The 17708-nt window shown below is 42.9% G+C and overlaps 1 protein-coding gene across 1 annotated transcript in view; it reads right to left on the reverse strand.

Annotated features, from left to right (window-relative positions):
* Positions 1 to 17708, reverse strand: part of MAPKBP1 (mitogen-activated protein kinase binding protein 1) — a 152685-nt gene that overhangs the window by 83700 nt on the left and 51277 nt on the right. The window contains exon 3 of the mRNA XM_018560054.1: positions 2025 to 2116. Within this exon, the coding sequence (XP_018415556.1) occupies positions 2025 to 2116 (92 nt within the window). The remainder of the gene's footprint in view (positions 1 to 2024; positions 2117 to 17708) is intronic.

A 17708-nucleotide genomic window follows, 5' to 3' on the forward strand; every position in this document is an offset into this window, starting at 1 on the left:
CCCCCCCCCCCCCCCTTGCCGAAAAATCTAAAACCCCAACCTATTTTATTTTTTTTAGCTCTCCAGCTCACCCCTGCCTTCATGTGCTGTGGTTGCCAACCCCTGCTATATGCTTCAACATGGATGCTCTCAGACTAGCGTTATGGACCACACTTCACAGAGGGGCCTCGACAAGGCAGCGTGGCTTCTACACATATTTGCAAACCATGTGCAACTATAGTCGGTTTGTTAAACAGCGTAAATTTGCTTTTTTTTCTGTTTGTTTTTTTTTTTTGCTGGCTAGCTAAATTGGTTGGAGTGGTAGCAATTTATGTTGAGAATGACATGAACCCTGCTCATAAACCCTCCTGAGATATGCAAGTCACATATCAGGGGAGGCTTCAGCAGCTAGAAGAGGGCGGACCTGATTATTGTGGGCTGGCTGCAAGAACCAGGAGCAGACAACTGGCTCTAGATGACATCATAAAGCAATATGGCAACATGGGAGCCAGTGTGCAGCAGCAGAGCACAGCAGGACAACGCTGGGTCAGCTGGGAATAAAAGTACAAGTACACTTCTTGTAAACTTCTACTGTATGCAACTGTCCACCCCCTAGTGAAGTCTGCTGTGTTAAATACTTATCTATCTTGCTCCCCCATTACAGTGGTCTTCAGTGTGAGGCACAGCCTTTCTAGTGAAACGGTCCCCACTAGCTCATCTTCAAAGTGAGCATGCATGGCACAGCCCCAACCATCCCTATGGGTGAGCAGTTTTCTGCTGGATGGTAGGGGTATGGCTAGAATGTGGCTCATTGGTGCTCAAAATGAGCCTACATTGATATTTTGGTTAGAAAAGCTGTGCAGCACCTCGACAAGTCACTTTTTTTGCTCTGGACTTTCATAGAGAGACCTAGGGTTATATGTCAATGGAAGCACATTGTATACAGTACAGCATTCTAAAACAAGAACACTGTTTGCAAACTACTGAAGGCAACATCTGGAAAGAACAGCATTTCACCTTTCTGTGATTCATAGCTATAAGTTAGAAGACAGGATCTTGGAGCCAGATTTCAATATATCATATATAATTATAGGTCCTTCTAACATACTGCAATCATAAAGGCAAAGCAAGTAAAATTACCGGAAAGGAGTCCTTACTATGACCTGAACTTGGGAGGAGGAAAACAAATACTCCAGAGAGCTCTAGGCCTGAGGGCAATGTGTAAATGTACAACACCTGGCTCAGAAATGCCAAGACTGCCAATAACCTCCCTAATCACCCTGAAGCATAAATAACACGTACCCAAGAGGAAAATATTCTACAAAACCTCTAAAGCAGTTGAAAGACGCCAATACTGGCTTATTAGAGTTTTTACTGTACAGAAAAGATAATGTACAACTAAAGCTGGCCATAAATAGCTTGAATTTCGTCTGAGTCATGGTGAGCTGTAAGAGACCACATCTTCAGCGAATCAACGGGCCACCTGTAGTCCGATAGCTGCTTTCCTGCAAAAAAATCTAACCTCACACAGTCTTACCCGCTCCTAAGAGAACTTTCAATATTTGATGCACACATGGAAATCCTAATTTCAAATGTATTCATTCAGTCAGTAAGGTAGTGTAAACTACAAAGTGAAGAACCAACCAGATTTCTGTTTCTGTTAACCATGTATGTACTGCACTACAGTCAGTGTAGAAGCTTTACCTTATATATTTGTGGTACTTCCCTCGGCATCCTCATGTCCTATACACAGTGTATAGAATGTAATTACTCACAGGACCTTAGACTGCTGCAGCGGAGGGGAAGCGAGGTGGAAACAACCGCTCTAAATTAAATCAATTTTATTTAATCTCTAAATTAAATCAATGTTATTTAAATCACAATAAAATGCAATATATCTTTTTATGTAAACTAATTCTGCAGCGTGTTCTATGAATGGATTACACACCAGCCAAGCAAAGCTTTCTAACCTGTCACCGTCAGACCTCTGCTGGCCATCAAGTCCTAGGGGATAAAATGAAGAAGAAAAAAAAGGATCAACTTACCCAGCTGGATATGCAACAAGGCCGGTCTTTGGGTCACAGGAGAGACTTCTTCCAGCTGACACCGTGATACCCAGGACCTTCTCCAATGTCACCTGTCACAGACAAATCAAAAGTTACAAGCTTAGCACACACCGACAGCTGTACTACTTGTGGGACAGAAGCCTGTAGACACACAAATAAATCACTGTTATACTGTCCAACTACTATATTAAAGCTGAACTTAGGCATTTCTAAAAATGTCACTTTGTAGTGTCCCATCCCCCCCCCCCTAGGGTTAAATGCTCATTTTGTCTAGGAAGTAAGGATTAAGATAAAATACTTGCCTTATTCCTCACTCCTGCAGGCTTCCTCCTCTGTAGGACTGGTCCCCTGATGCTGCTTCTTTCATCCACCTGAGCGGGTGCAGCTTTTCATCTACAATGCAGGACCAGGGATCCTGCACTGTACATAGACTGAGGACCCAACCGCATCCAGGGAACATCCGAAAGGTGCAGCGGGAGCAAGGAATGATTATTATTCCAATCCCCCTAGATAAAAATGAGCATTTAACCCATGTAGAGTGTGTGTGTGCGTGTGTGTGTGTGTGTGTGTGTGCGTGTGCGTGTGTGTTGGAAGAAGATGGGGGTACTACAAGGTGAAACTTTAGATATAGCTTGAATGGAGCTTAAATATAGATATCTATTTTATTATGATTATTATTGTCCAAGCCAAAGAAATAAATGCAGCATTTTGTACAAATAAGATACTTATACTTCATTTCTAATCAAGGATCAAAATGTGTTAATTTAAAGAAAGACAAAGCAAAACAAAAAACAGAAAAAAGTTAAAAAAACTAATTGATGTGAATTAGTTCATATGATGCAAAAAACAAATAATCACAAAACCACACACCGCTAGAAACACCACTTTCTGCAAATAAAAATATATTGAGCAAAGCTTTATTTAGAGACTAGTTCGAACCCTTTTTATGGGCCCAAACTAGGAGATTTTTTATTTTTATTTACTTCCTGTTTGAGACAGCGAGTGGAAATCCCCTTTTAGACCATAAACAAGAGGTGAGGGGAATTTTTGCCAGAGGGGACACCTGTTCTGGTGACAACTGTAAACCTTTGAATTTCTGTCCCGGTGACAATGTCCACCAGGTCAAAAAGAGGGTGAATCTTTCCAGGAGGACATGGACAGTGGCAATAGCCTAATATGTAGAAAACAGTAAGCAGCTTCAGTTGTGCTCGAACCCGGATTTCTGTCTGGGTTTGGCAACTAAACCTGAGCCGCCTATGTCCGAACAACCAATGACATTGTGCAACACACACTCACATGGCTAAAATGCATTTGGACTCAAGCAAATGGTCTGTACTGAGTGGCTGTAGTGGGTAGAACGTGTATGGTTTGACCATACAGGTGAGTGCAGCAGTCAGCCAATAGGCACCCAGTTATATAGTCACATGACTACAGGGGACACTAAGAGCTCTGCACGCCATGACAGTTGAAGCAGTTAAGATCTGGCTTTGAAGGGGACGAGACACCAACGAAACAGCTTTGGCAAAGAGGTAAAGGGCAGATCTAGATAGATAGGGATGGCAGGGTCCACACATTGCATTCTCATTTTTATTTAACATAAAACATGTACATTTATTTTCCGATAGGTCTTCCTGCAGTTTAATTGGAAGAAAAATAAGCTTGTGGCAATAACGATTTATTGAACAGTATCCACATTTTCATTATTACTGTAATGTATATCAAACCCAAATAACCAATATAAGTCTGTGGTGACTAAAAGACATAATACTCTTCATTGCCCCTCTCTGATAATGTCACTTTGTTACCGAGAACCAACACTGCCAGACTTCTTGGCTAAGCAAGCACTGCCATTTCTCTGTCCAAGGAGAATGTCTCTGGGGTCTTTCACAGGCACGCCAAAGAGCACCAGTCAAAATTAGGCTTATGAATGATTGTGAACATTATTAAAAATTGTTATAATTATGCATTTTAGTCTATATAGTACCAAAACACAGAGACCTGCAGTGTTTTACATCCCTCTATTACAGGGCTCGGTTATTCGATAGACTGCAGGCTCAATTCACTAAGCTGTACAACGGTCCTTATTTCCAGCGACACGATCGCTCCTGCTGCTGGCAGTTATTACTGGCTGTTATTACTGGACATAAACAGCCGTTAAAGCAAACAGTCGCTGTGGCCTAGTGATTTTAACTTTAGAGACTAGCTCAAACCCTTTTTATGGGCCCAAATTAGGAGATTTTTTAATTTTATTTACTTCCTGTTTGAGACAGCAGGTTGAAATCCACTTTTAGACCACAAACAAGAGGTGAGGGGAATTTTTGCCAGAGGGGACATCTGTTCTGGTGACAACTGTAAACCTTTGAATTTTTGATCACTTTCTGTCCTGGAGACAATGTCCACCAGGTAAAAAAGAGGGTGAATCTTTCCAGGAGGACACGGACAGTGGCAATAGCCTAATATGTAGAAAACAGAAATTATACAGAATAAGTAAAATTAAACTAAGTGACCAAAAAAAAAAAAAAAATCACAAAACCAAAAACACAGCTAGAAACACCACTTTCTGCAAATAAAAATACATTCAGCAAAGCTTTAGAGACTAGCTCAAACCCTTTTTCTGGGCCCAAACTATGATATTTTTTTTCTCTCTAAATTTACTTCCTGTTTGAGACAGCGAGTGGAAATCCCCTTTTAGACCATAAACAAGAGGTGAGGGGAATTTTTGCCAGAGGGGACACCTGTTCTGGTGACAACTGTAAACCTTTGAATTTCTGTCCCGGTGACAATGTCCACCAGGTCAAAAAGAGGGTGAATCTTTCCAGGAGGACATGGACAGTGGCAATAGCCTAATATGTAGAAAACAGTAAGTAGCTTCAGTGGTGCCCGAACCCGAATTTCTGTCTGGATTTGGCAACTAAACCTGAGCCGCCTATGTCCGAACAACCAATGACATTGTGCAACACACACTCACATGGCTAAAATGCATTTGGACTCAAGCAAATGGTCTGTACTGAGTGGCTGTAGTGGGTAGAACGTGTATGGTTTGACCATACAGGTGAGTGCAGCAGTCAGCCAATAGGCACCCAGTTATATAGTCACATGACTACAGGGGACACCAAGAGCTCTGCACGCCATGACAGTTGAAGCAGTTAAGATCTGGCTTTGAAGGAGACGAGACACACCAACGAAACAGCTTTGGCAAAGAGGTAAAGGGCAGACCTAGATAGATAGGGATGGCAGGGTCCACACATTTCATTCTCATTTAACATAAAACATGTACATTTATTTTCCGATAGGTCTTCCTGCAGTTTATTTGGAAGAAAAATAAGCTTGTGGCAATAACGATTTATTGAACAGTATCCACATTTTCATTATTACTGTAATGTATATCAAACCCAAATAACCAATATAAGTCTGTGGTGACTAAAAGACATAATACTCTTCATTGCCCCTCTCTGATAATGTCACTTTGTTACCGAGAACCAACACTGCCAGACTTCTTGGCTAAGCAAGCACTGCCATTTCTCTGTCCAAGGAGAATGTCTCTGGGGTCTTTCACAGGCACGCCAAAGAGCACCAGTCATAATTAGGCTTATGAATGATTGTGAACATTATTAAATTGTTATAATTATGCATTTTAGTCTATATAATACCAAAACACAGAGACCTGCAGTGTTTTACATTCGTCTATTACAGGGCTCGGTTATTCGATAGACTGCAGGCTCAATTCACTAAGCTGTACAACGGTCCTTATTTCCAGCGACACGATCGCTCCTGCTGCTGGCAGTTATTACTGGCTGTTATTACTGGACATAAACAGCCGTTAAAGCAAACAGTCGCTGTGGCCTAGTGATTTTTGCAGATTAGTAACCATCAGATTTCATTTGACCTCTCGCCTCCAAGGGCCTAGGGACACCATTATACAGAATAAGTAAAATTAAACCAAGCGACAAAAAATAAGATCACAGAACCAAAAACACAGCTAGAAACACCACTTTCTGCAAATAAAAATATATTGAGCAAAGCTTTATTTAGAGACTAGTTCGAACCCTTTTTATGGGCCCAAAACTAGGATATTTTTTAAAAAATTTACTTCCTGTTTGAGACAGCGAGTGGAAATCCCCTTTTAGATCACAAACATGAGGTGAGGGGAATTTTTGCCAGAGGGGACATCTGTTCTGGTGACAACTGTAAACCTTTGAATTTCTGATCACTTTCTGTCCCGGTGACCATGTCCACCAGGTCAAAAAGAGGGTGAATCTTTCCAGGAGGACATGGACAGTGGCAATAGCCTAATATGTAGAAAACAGACATTATACAGAATAAGTAAAATTAAAAACTAAGTGACAAAAAAAAATAAAAAAACAAAACAAAAATCACAAAAACCACACACAGCTAGAAACACCACTTTCTGTAAATCAAAATATATTGAGCAAAGCTTTATTTAGGGACTATTTTGAACCCTTTTTATGGGCCCAAACTAGGAGATTTTTTATTTTTATTTACTTCCTGTTTGAGACAGCGAGTGGAAATCCCCTTTTAGACCATAAACAAGAGGTGAGGGGAATTTTTGCCAGAGGGGACACCTGTTCTGGTGACAACTGTAAACCTTTGAATTTCTGTCCCGGTGACAATGTCCACCAGGTCAAAAAGAGGGTGAATCTTTCCAGGAGGACATGGACAGTGGCAATAGCCTAATATGTACTATCGCACAACTCACCTAGCGTGCATTGGTATTTATGCAAATGGAATTCCAATGCACTTCTCTGCTGCTGTGCATGATGCCATAATACAGTGCATTACAGTGGAAAAAAGTGGTGTATGGTACCGCGGTGCATAGCACGGTGGCTGGGAGAGATGTTAGGGTGCCATTCAAATGGATCTAAGGGGATCAGTTTAAAGACTAACAAAGGGATTTGCAAGTACCACAAGGTGCTTTACTTCATATACCATGGACATTTTTGTGGACAACTCATTATTTTAAAAGGGGTATGCATTATAGGTCTACAATCCAACATCATTTTAGGCAACTAATTGGTTAGGGTACAAACACACATACACGTGATGCACACAAAACAAACACAATGTATTAAATGTACACAAATCTTATTGAAAAAGTACACACCAAAAGTTAAACGTAGTCTGACTAGCCTCAGGCAGTACCAATGCCCAGCTGGTCCATGAATATGAATGTTCAACTTGTCTTTTTAGCATAAGCAGGAATAATTGGCCAAGATATAACCAGTCGTTTCCCCAAATAGCAGCTGGCAGGGTTGGAGGCCTGCCATAAACAAAATATTGTAAGGCTAGATTTAAATAACCCATCTTGGTCTGCCAGCGTATGATCAAGTGCCCCAACATGGCCATCATCTTTGACATCCAAACCCTCCTCTGTGTGCCACTCTAAAACCAGCTTCATTTGGTTCCTAGATACAAGACTTCAGGACTTGGCACTACCAAATGACTTCACTGGCCACCTAGACAGGCACATGGCAGTCATTACCAAAAGCAGAAAGTTGGGACACTACTAAGTGCAACCAGATTCGAAGGGGTGCAGGAACAACACCAGCTTTTAGGCCAACAGAAGTAAAGAAATATTGATGCCGATTCTCTTAAGCAGGACTTTTATCAAAATATATAAATAGCCGACAGGTCCACTTTAAAGCAAAATGTTACAACTACGTGTTTATCTCTAAAAATCTCTGATCATTCCTTGACTACAGATCTGACATCTCTACTGATATGAGAGACAACCAAAAGTAGATGACAGGCTTTATTATCATGTTTAAACTTGGACTTGTTTATACCAGGGAGGTTGATCGCTGTTTGGAAGAGAGGATTCTTTTGAAATCCTATCATTTCATCTTTGGACATATTCCAAATAACTACGCCCTGTGTCTTCCCACTTGGTATATAAAAAGCTACCCTTCTTGTGACCTCCAGGCAAATTTGTCATTTCAACAAACTGCAAAGCCTCAAAATGACAGATTTCTAGCAACGTTCTGTGTTATCTCCTGGAAGGCAAATTTTCCGGTACATATTACAGTACAGTACCATTACACTAAGCAGTGCCTTCAGGGGGACAGCAGTTGGTGAAGTATGGTACTGGAGTGCTCCCTGTCACTGCGCTGTCTGGAGGGAGTCCCCTGTCATCCTCTTAATACAGTATGTCCCTGCAGGCTGATACCATCTCTCCTGCAAGTTCCCCCTCACATGCTACCACCAAACTGGGTCTTATTTTCGGGGTAGGTCTTATATTACAGGAATCTTGAAAAATAGTGCTAGGTCTTACTTTCGGGGTAGGTCTTATTTTCGGGGAAACAGGGTATTAGAATGGCCCATTTCAACACGAGGGTCAGTGTCCAATGTGCAGCAGTAGTGATGAGCAGTGCAACGTAATGCACAGTTTCCTTTTTCTTTCCATTTATTGAAGTGTCACTTCATTCATGTTTCCTCAAAGCAGAACATTGAGATGTGCTACAGTTACATCCAGTGCTGTGCAATGTGCTGCGGAAAAATGCAGCATGTCTATATATTTCTCCTCACCGAATATCACACATCCGTGTGGTGTTAGTGGAGCACATAGAAAACTGTTTTCAGTGTACCCTTGGGGTGACCTGTGTTCATCAGGTGCAGTAAAATGCAGGCCACCTTGCATAGTATGAAGCTCATCTAGTTGATATGCATGATCTATTGACTTTGACAGTGTCAGCTCATACACAGGCCACTTAATGTAAAGGAAGGTCAAAAGTCATGTCGTCTTTGACAACTGGTATGTAAATCTGTGTACCAGCACCGTTATTCCCCATTTAAAGTAAACCCTTCCTAGAAGAACTGGTGGTCAGCCCATGTTAAAATTCTGAAAACAGACATTTGCCTGGCTGTGTGTCAAGTGTTTTCCGAGACACTAACCAGTTTTTTCGGTATAGAGTACGAGTACCAATACCTTGCTTTCAGTACTCGCCGATGCAGAGTACCGATACCGGTGCTTCCACTGACATGGAGGCGGCTTCCTGGGCAATCAGGAAGCCGGGCGGTGGGTAATGACATGCCACCCGGCTTCCTGATTGCCCGGGAAGCCGGCTCCATGTTGTTTGGCTGACTTGATTGTGATTGGCCAGGAAACCAGCTTCCCAGCCAATCAACAAGCCGGGCAGCGAGAAATGACCCGCCTCCCAGCATCCTGATCGCACGGGAAGCTGGCTCCATGTTCTCCTATGGCACTGCCGGTCAGAGGAAATCTTCTGACCAAAAGTTCCGGTATCAGGGAAGGTATCAGAGCATTTGGGCGAGTACTCTGTATCGGCACAGATATAAATACTAGTATCGGTGCATCCCTACTTGTTACAATTTAGGGACTCAAAATATTAAATCCGGAGGATCGGGATGACAGCCAGGAAACAAGTATTTGCTGAATTAGACAGTAAAAGCAGCCTTTCTTCTCTTCTAGGAAAGGTTTCTTTAGCGCCAGGAGTGTTGTGGGTTACGTAGTTGGATATCTGTCAATGGACTAATAAAGCACTATACACGCCCCCCCCCACCAATCTACCTTCCAATCAGACCACTATTAATTGTTGAGATGCTCCGACGGTTATATCCTACAAATTTTTAAAGATGCAACCTGATCAGATCAGTGCAGGGAATGCTGAAGTTGCTTTCAATTTCCAAGCCAGTAAACCAATGACCTGTTTAAAGACGATGGGGATCAGCAGACTAACCATCTCCTTTTGTAGTTCTAACAGGCGGTGAAAAGATGGCTAAAACCAGAAAGAGACACACTCGGTCCAGAAGAAGAAGCAGACATGCAAAAAGAAGGAGAGTTTCTAAACGAAGACCATCTAGAAAAGGCAGAGCTGGACTTCATGATGTATCCATCACCTTCAGCTCCACAGGGGGCCAGAAGAAGGTACGCTGCACATATCGCATGTCCACCGCAGCTCACAATGCCAGGACCTCCCTCGTCCAAAGCTTGTGTAGAGTAAAAGCGGCACCTAGAACAGGAGCACGAAACCACAAAAGGATGCTGAATTATATGAAGATAGCAGCTCTCTCCCTGCTGAGAAAATCCTTGTTCATAAATGGCGGATCTAAAGGAAGAAAGACACTGGGCAGCCGCAACAAAAGAAAGTTAAAGCGAAGAAGATCAAGGCGACGTACAAGAAAATCAGCCAGTCACAGATAACTCAATAAACACAAGCCAACTACTCTCAACATTCACGTCTTGTGTCATTTGTGACCTCGCATCTATGGCACCAATTTATATTCAAAAGGGACAACTGGTTTCACTTTGTATAGTTGGGCTTGAAGGAAACCAGCACAGCGAGAAATACAGAGCCATTGCTGACCTCCTACTTAATTAAACCTGCCTGGCTGTCTCTAGCTTCAATACTAGGAGGTACTGACCCGGAATAAATATTGAAAATACTGCAGGGGTGAAGGGGGACTGTGCCTGGAGGTGGGCTTTAAACTTTTAAGACTTGGTTGGGTTTACTTTGGCACCCTTCACCAACAGTGTCATGATGCAAAGTGGGGCTTTGATGTCACCATGTCAAAGACGCTCTCTGCATCATCCAGCACTGCCCAGAAACAGAGAAGAGGGGAAGAGGAATTGCTTGTCACATGACTGGCCTGAAGAAATCTGAAAAAGGGAAATATAAAACTAATAGAAACACAACATACAAAATGGGGGTTGGAGTGTAATTGGGGAGTTGGGCTGTAACATTTTTAGACCTGGTTAGGGTCACTTTGGATTAGGATTCATAATGTTGCTGCATACCTTGCTTTCCTCCCCAAAACTTTCTAAACACCTCCAATTTACCATGCCCAGGTGTCTGAAAACATGTTAAGCAAACTTGTATCATACAAAACAAATGGTCAGATTGGCCCACAGTACAGGACCTCAGTTTGACCAGGTTGTGCTCTGTGCAGGGCATGGTGGGAAGGCAATACAAAGACAGATTTCAGGCAATTATATTAGCAGTCTTAAACACTTAATGACTTTCAATGCATATAGAACTGATTTATTTATTTTTAAATATACTGCCTGACATTCTGCTTTAATACACAAAAAGAAAAATGCTGAATAATTATTTTGCTGACTAAGAAATCCCTCTGCGCTCATCAGTCCTGGCAGAAGTGAACAAGGAATATGATCTCCAGCTGTGCAGATTCCAAAAACAGCTGCTCTGATCCCAGTCTTCCTCCAAAATATACACAGAGGTCACCATGAGCACACTGCCTGCCTTGTTCAAAGAGCTGCGTCCATTTTATCTACATGTTGGCCTCTCTCGTGCTCATATCAAGTACATGTAATTAGAATCGGGGTTCTTCCAGTTTCCTGTCCCTTGGAGGTGTGCAGTCCCATCTCTTGGGTATTGGGACAATTACTAAAATCTATCATTTTATTTTAAAGACCACATACAAAATGAGCATTTTTATGATATAAAGACTGGTACAATAAAAAGAAATTGTAAGGTGTCCCTGACTTTAAAAGGAACATCTTACAGATGGCAGCCAGTCGCCACACTAAAAGGGGATGTCCAAGGTCAAAAGAGGGAAGTAGCAAAAAGTGCATTTAATTTGTCTAAGGAAACATTACATAGTAAGGTCCTAACAGCCTTTCCACACAGGGCTGTGAAAGTTGTTTCATATGTGTCGAGTCAAAACACACACACACAGACACACACACACACACTTTTGCTAAACTACTCAACCCCACCCACAGTTCCCACCTCCAAAGCATAGGCACTAATTGACTTTTATTGCTAAGATAAGATAAGATCTGGGAAGGCTAAACAGACTCCTTGAAACAACAGAAGCAGATATTGTCAGAAATTCAGAGATGTCCTGACCTATCAACTAGATTGTTTTCCTGTATTTATAAAACAGATGTAACAAGCTTCCAATTATTTATTTAGTAGACCAAAGGATATTAAATAAGAAAGGTCCATTGTTAGGGTTGACATACACTTTAAGAGCAATGTTCTTAAAAGTGGCTTAAAAGGGACACTAAACTCAGGAATTAAGAGAACTATGGGGTAACCTTTTTATCCCATAGCTCTATTTAGGGTCACGCGACGACATATACAAACGTCCTCCCATGACCCAAAGCTCCGTGTATAGTGGGCTATAGCTCACTATATACACTGAGAGCGCCGCAGCTGGGACAGATCCCGACAATAGTATCAAGATCTGGCTGCTTGACAACTACCTATCTAGAGACAGAGACAGCTGTGTCTGTCCCCTCCCTTGTCCGTTTCTGCACTCAGCACTGGAGGATCGGAGAGGGGAAGGGGGAATCCATGCGGGAGCCGTGACTGACAGTCACCACCATCTGCAGGAAGATGATCGGGAAGTGAGTGAGCGGCGGTTTGTGTTCGCTCACTTGCCAAATCTATAGAGCCGACGTGTGACAATTTCATTGCCACACATCGGATCTAACTATGAGGATCAGTGAAAATCATTCACCTCGTTGTTCTCCTTTAAATCTTAAAAAAAAAGCTAGCTCCAGTGATGCACTACAATCTCAAGTTTAATTCACTAATTTATATGGAGATTGTAGTCCATCACGGGAGCGAGCTTAGAGTGGTGACTACTTTACAACACACACAGGGACCATGGGGAACAAAAGTAGCCACCCTCCAGGAGGAAGGACAGTGTCTCCACCAATTGAGATGATTTGAGGATCTACAGCCGAGTGATACACACATAAGGTCCAGTATTGTTAACAGTGAAGGTACTTGAATGTCATTTTAAGATTAAACTCCTGAGTTTAGTGTCACTTTAATATTATTGTGAGAGACAAATACAAAAAAAAGGAGTAGGAAAGATGAAGGAAGAAGAAAGAATATAAAAGCAGCACACACACTCAGCTCTGAGTGGACATGAGCAGACTGAATTACCCCATGCCTTCAGTACTCCGGTGGGGAGATGTTCTTGCTTAAGTTTACAGCTCTAATCCCCACCCACAGTCTCATTTCTCCTGTTGCAGCCAGTGTACAGTTCCAACAAAAAAACAGATGCTCCCACTCCAACAGTGTGAGTCAGACCACTAGTAATGATAGGCCTAGGCCACGATGTTTTCCCAAGTTAAGACCAGAAGAACTAAATACAACAATATGAAACAATAAATACTTTGGTTTAACATATACCATACTGACAGACAAAACTAGTTTGGGACTTCAGCAGTCCCCTGAAAATAAGCTGCCCTTAATGGGCACTGTGGTGTCAACGATGGAGCGGAGATTGCTGTAATGAGTTCGGAATCCAGGTCATGCCAATTAGCTTCAGAACAATAACAATCTTTGCCCACAACAACATTTAATGTACTAACAAAGAATTGTTTGGACTGCTATTATTCCATACAGAATGTCTAATAAGCCAATACCGGGCCGGGTTAGTAAAATTAAGCAGAGTTGCACAAGTGAGCTCTAAGGGCTCAGTCACACTATATGCAGTGCGTTCCGGCCCGCATTGCGGCCGGCTCACTTTTTAGTGGGGTAGGAGGGGGTGTGGCGGGCCATTCAGGTGAATGTCACCGTAGCCACGCCCTCCGGCCGAAATGCGATCCGCCGCACTGTGCCTACAGTCCGAACCTGTGTGTTGCGATCAAAATGCTACAAGCACTATTTTGATCGCATCGCACAGGGCTGGACCGCAGGCACAATGTGCCTTGTGATCTCGTGCGGCGGATCGCATTTCGGCCGGAGGGCGTGGCTACGGCGACATTCACTTGAATGGCCCACCACGCCCCCTCCCACCCCACTAAAAAGTGAGCCGGCCGCAATGCGAGGCAGTGCGTTCCGGCCAAAATCGGGCTGAAAAGCACTGCATCTAGTGTGACTGAGGAAGCTACAATTTAAAATGAACACTATTTACAATGGAGCATAAAGCCTTGAAATGCATACAGAGAATACAGCCCTTTACTTTCTTATCCAGGTATTGCCATCCTTCACCCCACTAGGGTTGCCACCTGTCCAGGATTCACCCGGACAGTCCGGGTTTTGAATGCTGTGTCCGGGTTTCATGGCAGCAGAAACCAGGACACAAGATGTCGGTCAGACAGGGGCAACCAACATTAAGGTAGGGGCTACTGCCGATATTTACATATGATATTTACATATGAATGGGCGACGCGCTTTACATATGAATAAGCCACAACTTATTCTCCGAAAAAAATGTCTTCAAAACACTTGAGTGTTCGGGTTTCGCTTGAAGAAAAAAGGTGGCAACCCTACAACCCACACTTGTTAATTTGGTACTCTGGGAATTCCTTTTAGCTCCTGGTTTTTAATTCAGATGGAGGTCATCCCCCATGATTCCCACTGTAACCTTTTTGGCTTCTTGATCTATGAAATATAGGTCGCTTTAGGCATCAAAGTTGGTTGTTTTTTTTTACGCTTAACTTGAGCCTTTCATTCAGGCCTTCCACAGTTGCCCAGGCTCCTTTCCTGTACTCCGAATTGTCTGCACACTGTGAGCTTCTCAAAATGTGCATTAGAAGCTTCAGCAAGTCACAAAAAGTCCACCTCATTTCCTGGCTGGAGGACACTCATCATCTAGCTCTTACCTTGCCAGCGTGACAATCCCTGGCCTGCCCCTTCCAGTGAGTTATTTCAATCATGGGGGCTCATGACCAAACGTGGAAGTTACCCAGGTTGCATACGCATATCCTCTCCAGAATGACACCCACCCATAAAGGCATTATGATATGACAGGGCTATTTGTTTGGTTGCAGGCTGGCTGGCAGGTTGAGGCTGGGGAATTTTTGTGTTTTGTATTGTTGTAAGCCTTCCCAATGTGCGCCCTGCTATAAAGGCTGGTTATAGATTCATGCATGCACCATCTTTTCTAGTTTGACTATTTTTGGTGTGGGGGACGCACTGGAGTCCCAGCGTGCATTTTTGGTTGCTGGGCCTCCAGCGCATCCCTGCACCTTATTAGGAGGAGTTGGCTACCTCCAGGTACACCTGCATGTAATTTATCGACTTAATATGCTCACACTAAGGCTGGGCACACACCTTACAACCATCACAAGACTTTTGTCTTGCGATGGTTGTAAGGTACTAAAAAAATACGTACGATCTGCCTATCTTGCATAGGCAGATCGTACTTGCGATGATCGCAAGCCACGCCCCCGAGGGGCGGGCTTCCGATGACCGCAATGCCGAACGGGCAGTGTGCGCTTGCGCACACCGGCCCGTACGGCTGTTATCATAGGGACATGCCACAAACGCGCCGAACATCGTACGATGCTCGGCAGGTTTTCAAACATGTCCGTAAGTTTAAAGTCGTGCGACCTTACAGTAGTAGAGGCCGCACGGCTTCCACACACCTTACGATAATCGTACGATCGCGGGATTTCCCGCGATTATCGTAAGGTGTGTGGGCACCCTTAGAGACTCGGATACATAGAGTTAGGACCACACTTTGCAGAGTTGCCTTGGCGCGGCAGTGTGGCTTCTACATATTTTTGGCCAAAAGTTTGTGCAACTAAAACCTCTGATTTTAACGCATACTGTTGACAGGGCTACTTGTTTGGTTGCAGGCTGGCTGGCAGGTTGAGGCTGGGGATTTTTTGTGTTTTGTATTGTTGTAAGCCTTCCCAATGTGCGCCCTGCTATAAAGGCTGGTTATAGATTCATGCATGCACCATCTTTTCTAGGCAGTTTGAACATGGCTGCTGATCCAGCGGGAAGAGAGGGAATATTACTGTGCGCAGATTCAGGAAATAGACCCTCCATCTCCACATGTGCTCTGAAAACTAGATGCAGTGATCAAGTAAGCCCTGTATAAGGGCTAATTAGGTGGATTTTTGTAGTTTGTTGGACAGTATAGATTGTGTATTCATCGGATTTTCTTCCTGTGTACTTTTGCATCAACCTGTAAAATTTCTCATCTGTGCACAAATTTCAGGGTGGATGACGGTTTGTTTTTTAAAGGAAACCGGCAAGGATGGAATTATATACACTGCCATCGTGTATGTTTGCTTCTGAAAATGCTAACTGACTGGCAACATGTTGATCTAATGACTTCAGTACTCGGAGTCACAATTTAAGAGCTCTGGCTTTACTGGCTGCTCAGGTCATCCAAGTCAGCACTGAAGTCAAAGATGACCAGGCAGCTAGCGACCATAAGATTCACATCTTATTATCAAATTTAGTGGATGGACACAAAGCAAGGGAACTCCTGTGATGAAAAGAAAACAAAAATGGTTGTGGGTACTAATCTTTTATTGTACACTGCTGCTGCTGCTTTAATCCTGCAGACCTAAATCATTCAAGTGTTCCAAATTGCATCAGTCATGGATGCAAAATCAAATTATACTGGAATAAACAAGCTCCTGACTACAATTATCACTTGCAGATTTAATAAGAGAAGCAAATTATTTTCTATTGTATTAGGGCTCATTCACACCAATACGGTTGGACTGCATTGGATAGCATTCGTCTGATTTCCTATTGCTTTAAAAAAGAATGTGTGCTGGAAAAAAAAAAAGGACACGCTACATTTTTGTACATCACAATACTGTTACGCAAAGAATTAAATAGAAGTTTAAGCATAATTTTTTTTTAAAGGGAGGAGGAAAGGCGCTGTGCACACACAAGCACCGCCAGCCCAACTGCGTGACTTCTATGGATGCCTGCGTGTGCGCAGAACTCTAAATAAAACAAAAAAAAAAAAACTTTCAATATGCAGATTCACTAAATATTCACTAATTTTTCACCCTTTCCCCATCTAAAAATCAAGTCATAACCTATTTTCAGTTGCTTCCTTATATTCCATTATACGCTGCAATCCAGCTAAGATTTAAATTCGGCCCGACACATTGGGTATGATTTGCATCTTCTGTTGCATCTCCGTGATGTTAATTGCCCGCAGCCTTTTCTACGTGTTCACTCTCCAGCAATGCCTGCTTGGCGTTTCTCAGAGAGTGACAACAATGTGTTTTAACAGCCACTTGGAGTCTCTATCAGAAGCTCATGTGACAGGGTGAACACAAAAGGTGAACAACTGGGAGACAGAGAAAGTGTTGACAACCTATAAACAAGATGTGCCCCAATAAGGACTTTCATGGGAGAAATCACCGTATTATTTTAATGAAAGTTGCAAAAAATAAAATAAAATAAAACCCTAAAAACAAAAACCAGAAACATTAAAATCTTCAATTCCAATTACAGTACCATGTTGAAGCTTGAGATTTTATTGAATGGGTTTAGATCTTATTTAAAGCCGAATTAAACCCTTTAGTACCATAAGCCCTCGTTCACACCTGAACGTTTTGTAGCGCGTTCTACGCTCGACGAACGCTCTACAAAACGCTCAAAAATATAAATCCCATTGTATTCAATGGTCTCGTTCCCACCTTGGCGTATTTCCGCCCGTCCCTAACGCGCTACAAAACGGCCCACGCCTGAAAAGGTACATGTACTATAGGGCTGCAACAACTAATCGACATAATCGATTATAATCGATTGAAAAAGTTGTCAACTTTTTCAATAATCGATTAATCGGCTTCCGATCAGTTGGCCCTGTTCACGGCTCCACACATGCTGCGCGCCGCACCTCCTCCCCACCTCACGCTCGCAGACCCGCCCGCATCCACGCCGCACCTCCTTCCCGCCTCACACTCACCGCCCGCCCACATCCACGATCGGCACAGGCACG

This window comes from Nanorana parkeri, unplaced genomic scaffold (genome assembly GCF_000935625.1).
Source record: "Nanorana parkeri isolate BGI_ZX_2015 unplaced genomic scaffold, ASM93562v1 scaffold430, whole genome shotgun sequence".
Lineage (NCBI taxonomy): Eukaryota > Metazoa > Chordata > Amphibia > Anura > Dicroglossidae > Nanorana > Nanorana parkeri.